Genomic DNA, 3,460 nt, shown 5'->3' on the forward strand with positions numbered 1-3,460 from the left:
CTTCCTCAAAAAACAAAAAAACTCCGGTGCTCGCCGTCGCGCACGTCTCCACCATCCCCGTCCGAGATTATTTCCACAAGTACTTTAGCAATGACGTTTTATCTACTATAGTACTCCCTCTGTATCACATAATATTTGTCGTTTGAGCAGCTGAATTTGCTGGGAAACTGGAAAGACATAGACGGGTTGATCGGACGCTGAAGTGACGAGACGTTGTACGTACAAGGGTACAACAACCGGCCACGCCCACGGTGCCATTAGAGCAGCGCAGCTAGGCTAGCGATCGATGGGCCCCGAAACACCGGCGGCACCGCCTACACCACACCATGCGAGATGCACAGTGCACACTGCCGCAGACCACCCACCAGGGAGCCCACTCCACCACCCTGCGAGATGGACCCACTCCACCACCCTGCACCACCGGACGTCCTCCCGGCGACATATTCGGCCGGACCCCTCCAGCCAGCTAGCTAGCTCACAAGATGCTTGTGTGCTGTAATTAGCAACCGGTCGCCCACATCTTGCAACCGGTGCCACTGACAATGGAGTCGTTCATGAACGCAGGCTCCGCGCCAGCCCCATCCGCGGCGAGGCCGCACGTCGTGCTGCTGGCCAGCCCCGGCGCCGGCCACCTCATACCGCTGGCCGAGCTTGCGCGGCGGCTCGTGGAGCACCACGGCTTCGCGGCCACGATCGTCACCTTCAGCGGCCTCTCCGACTCAGAAGCCCTCCCCAGCGGCATCCCTACCTCCGTCTCCACCGTCGCGCTCCCGGCCGTCAAGATCGACGACCTCCCCGCCGACGCCCTCCGTGGCAGCGTGCTCGTGGAGCTCATCCATCGCTCCCTCCCCAGCCTCAGCACCTTTCTCCGCTCCATCGGCTCGACCACTCCGCTCGCCGCGCTGGTTCCGGACTTCTTATGCTCCGCGGCGCTGCCCCTCGCGGTCGAGCTAGGCGTCCCGTGCTACGTGTTCATCCCCAGTAGCCTCACCATGATCTACCTGATGCGCCGCGTCGTGGAGCTCCACGACGACGCGGCCCCTGGCGAGTACCGCGACCTCCCGGAGCCTCTCGAGATCCCCGGGGGCTTGTCGCTGCGCCGCGCAGACCTTCCGGTCCCGTATCGCGACTGTAACGGGCCGGCTTACGCGCAACTGCTCCGGGGAGGCCGGCGATACCGCCGTGCCGACGGTTTTTTGACGAACACCTTCTACGAGATGGAACCTGCCATGGCGGAAGAGTTCAGGCAGGCGGCGGAGCAAGGCGCGTTCCCGCCGGCGTTCCCCGTGGGGCCGTTCGTCCGGTCAAACTCCGACGAGGAAACCGGCGCGTCGGCCATCCTAGAGTGGCTTGACAGCCAGCCGACAAGGTCGGTGGTGTACGTCGCGTTCGGAAGCGGCGGAGCGCTGTCTGCGGAGCAGACGGTCGAGCTCGCCGCCGGGCTAGAGGCAAGCAGACAGAGGTTCCTCTGGGTGGTGCGGATGCCGAGCCTGGACGGCCGGACGTGTGCCTTCGGGGCCCGCGACGATGACGACCCATTGGCGTGGCTTCCCGAGGGCTTCCTGGAGAGGACCAGGGGCAGGGGGCTCGCCGTGCCGGCCTGGGCGCCACAGGTGCGCGTCCTGTCCCACCCGGCGACGGCGATCTTCGTGTCGCACTGCGGGTGGAACTCGGCGCTGGAGAGCGCGGCGTCCGGCGTGCCGATGGTTGCGTGGCCGCTTTACGCGGAGCAGAGGATGAACGCCGCTCTGCTGGAAGGGACCCTCGGGGTGGCGCTGCGACCGAGAGCGCGAGAGGACGGCGGCGTCGTGGCGCGCGAGGAAGTTGCGGCCGCCGTGAACGAGCTCATGGAGGGGGAGAGTGGGCGCGCCGTGAGGCGCCGGGCCGAGGACCTGCAGCGAGCGGCGGCACGCGCGTGGTCGCCGGATGGTTCGTCGCGCCGGGCGCTGGAGGATGTCGCCGCCAAGTGGAAGGCGGGCGCTGGAGGATGTCGCCGCCAAGTGGAAGGCGGCGCTTGGCGGGGGGAGGTAACGCGGGTACAGTCTTTTATTACTATTATTACTAGTTTAGCAACCAATAATAATCCTGCACCTGCGGGCCTGACGAGCTACGGATCCTTCCCGTTTAGCAACGACCTTCAGGGCCGGTCCATACACAGCACACTCGCACCCGTTCATGCCCTGCCTCTTTGTGCAGACATTGGTTCCTTTGCAGCATCTCCATGTCGTCTCTGTGCAAATACCTGGTACCTTTGAACCAAACTTGATTTTATTTTGGTCGTTAAATTACATGGCATCGGTCGTGTATGCTTGTTGCATAACCAAACTTTTTTTTAACTCTACTGTAGTGACTATACTGTGTTCCGCCGAAGAATGCAGAAAATGAGCTGCTTGTATAACTATCCGAGAACTGTATGGAATTGGGCAGGACGGAGGCTGCCTCTCCCTTTCTCCCGCGTCCGTTCACCAGGAGAAAGAGACAGACATTGTACCAGTTTGCGACTGACTGACTGTTTGATAGTGTTACAAGCTGAATTCAGTTCAGTTCGGTTCAGGCGTCGCGGTCATACCGGCTTGCAATGCCACAATCCTATCCTTTGATCACCTGAGAAAAATACGAAGAAGTAAGGGAAATACATCCTGACAGAGAATCGCATAACAAAGGGGCCAAATATTAGCCCAACTACAGAGACTATATGAGTGGAAATTTTGCAGATAGAATTAAGAGAACACAGTAGGAGTTGCTGCTGCTGTAGTGTGGTGTTCCTTTCCTAGGAAATTGCATATTTCTTATATTCCATAACTGCCAAGGATGAATGATTCCTGATAACCCGTAGATTTCTTTCGTTCCATAACTGCCAACACATAGGCATGAATAATGCGTGTCGAGAGAAAAATGTGCTAAAACTCAATGTCCATGTGAATTGGGCCAACTCGGTCTCTGAGCAAACCCCAAAGGCACGCTGAGACACGACATTTCAAAAGAAGATGAGTGGCTGTTTCCGACTCTCTTATAAAGCTGACAAAGGCCACATTTTGGCCAACCCTTTCCTTGAAGGTGATCGGTGGTCCAAACTCTGCATCGAAGTGGAGTCAGAAATAAAACACTTCTTGTGGGTCTGTTGTCCTAAGCGTAGAGGAACCACGCCAATACATCCCGAATTTGGTGGTTAAACTCTACTGTGGTGACGATACTGTAGGGGAGGGGGCAGTTGCTCCACGATTAGATGAGGTTGTGGAGTAGTGTCCGCTTGCTGAGATTCAAGTGATGTTGTCGACTAATTTGTAGACATTTGAAAAGTAGATGAGTGGTTGTTTCTACCACTCCTATAGAGCTGACAAATGCCATAATTTCGCCAACCATTTCTTTTAATGCGACCGCTGGTCCAAAACTCTGTAATCAAAGTTGAGTCATAGAAAAAAAATCTGTTGAGGGGGAGGGGGAGGGGTTTCATGACCGT

The 3,460-nt window shown here is 57.5% G+C and overlaps 1 protein-coding gene across 5 annotated transcripts; it reads left to right on the top strand.

Annotated features, from left to right (window-relative positions):
• The first annotated feature begins 398 nt into the window (after window positions 1-398).
• Window positions 399-3,320, top strand: LOC119294892 (hydroquinone glucosyltransferase-like). 5 transcript variants are annotated; one of them, XM_037573173.1, is made up of 3 exons: window positions 399-2,036; window positions 2,197-2,245; window positions 2,348-2,510. In XM_037573173.1, the coding sequence occupies exons 1-3, from the start codon at window positions 543-545 to the stop codon at window positions 2,383-2,385; spliced, it is 1,581 nt and encodes a 526-aa protein (XP_037429070.1). In that variant the 5' UTR covers window positions 399-542; the 3' UTR covers window positions 2,386-2,510. The 5 variants fall into 5 exon arrangements, with proteins under 5 accessions (XP_037429070.1, XP_037429067.1, XP_037429069.1 ...); XM_037573172.1 differs by having other exon boundaries at window positions 400-2,036; window positions 2,129-2,245; window positions 2,348-2,462; XM_037573170.1 differs by having other exon boundaries at window positions 2,197-2,510.
• The last annotated feature ends 140 nt before the right edge of the window (window positions 3,321-3,460 follow it).

The sequence above is a fragment of the Triticum dicoccoides genome, chromosome 4B (assembly GCF_002162155.2).
Source record: "Triticum dicoccoides isolate Atlit2015 ecotype Zavitan chromosome 4B, WEW_v2.0, whole genome shotgun sequence".
In the NCBI taxonomy this organism is placed as follows: Eukaryota; Viridiplantae; Streptophyta; class Magnoliopsida; order Poales; family Poaceae; genus Triticum; species Triticum dicoccoides.

Bases quoted from the DNA above. Each gene is read 5' to 3' on its own strand.
- LOC119294892 (XM_037573169.1), top strand. From the start codon at position 543: ATGGAGTCGTTCATGAACGCAGGCTCCGCGCCAGCCCCATCCGCGGCG. The intron at 2,246-2,347 runs GTACCTTTGAAC...ACTCTACTGTAG, and splicing joins CGTCTCTGTGCAAATACCTG to TGACTATACTGTGTTCCGCC.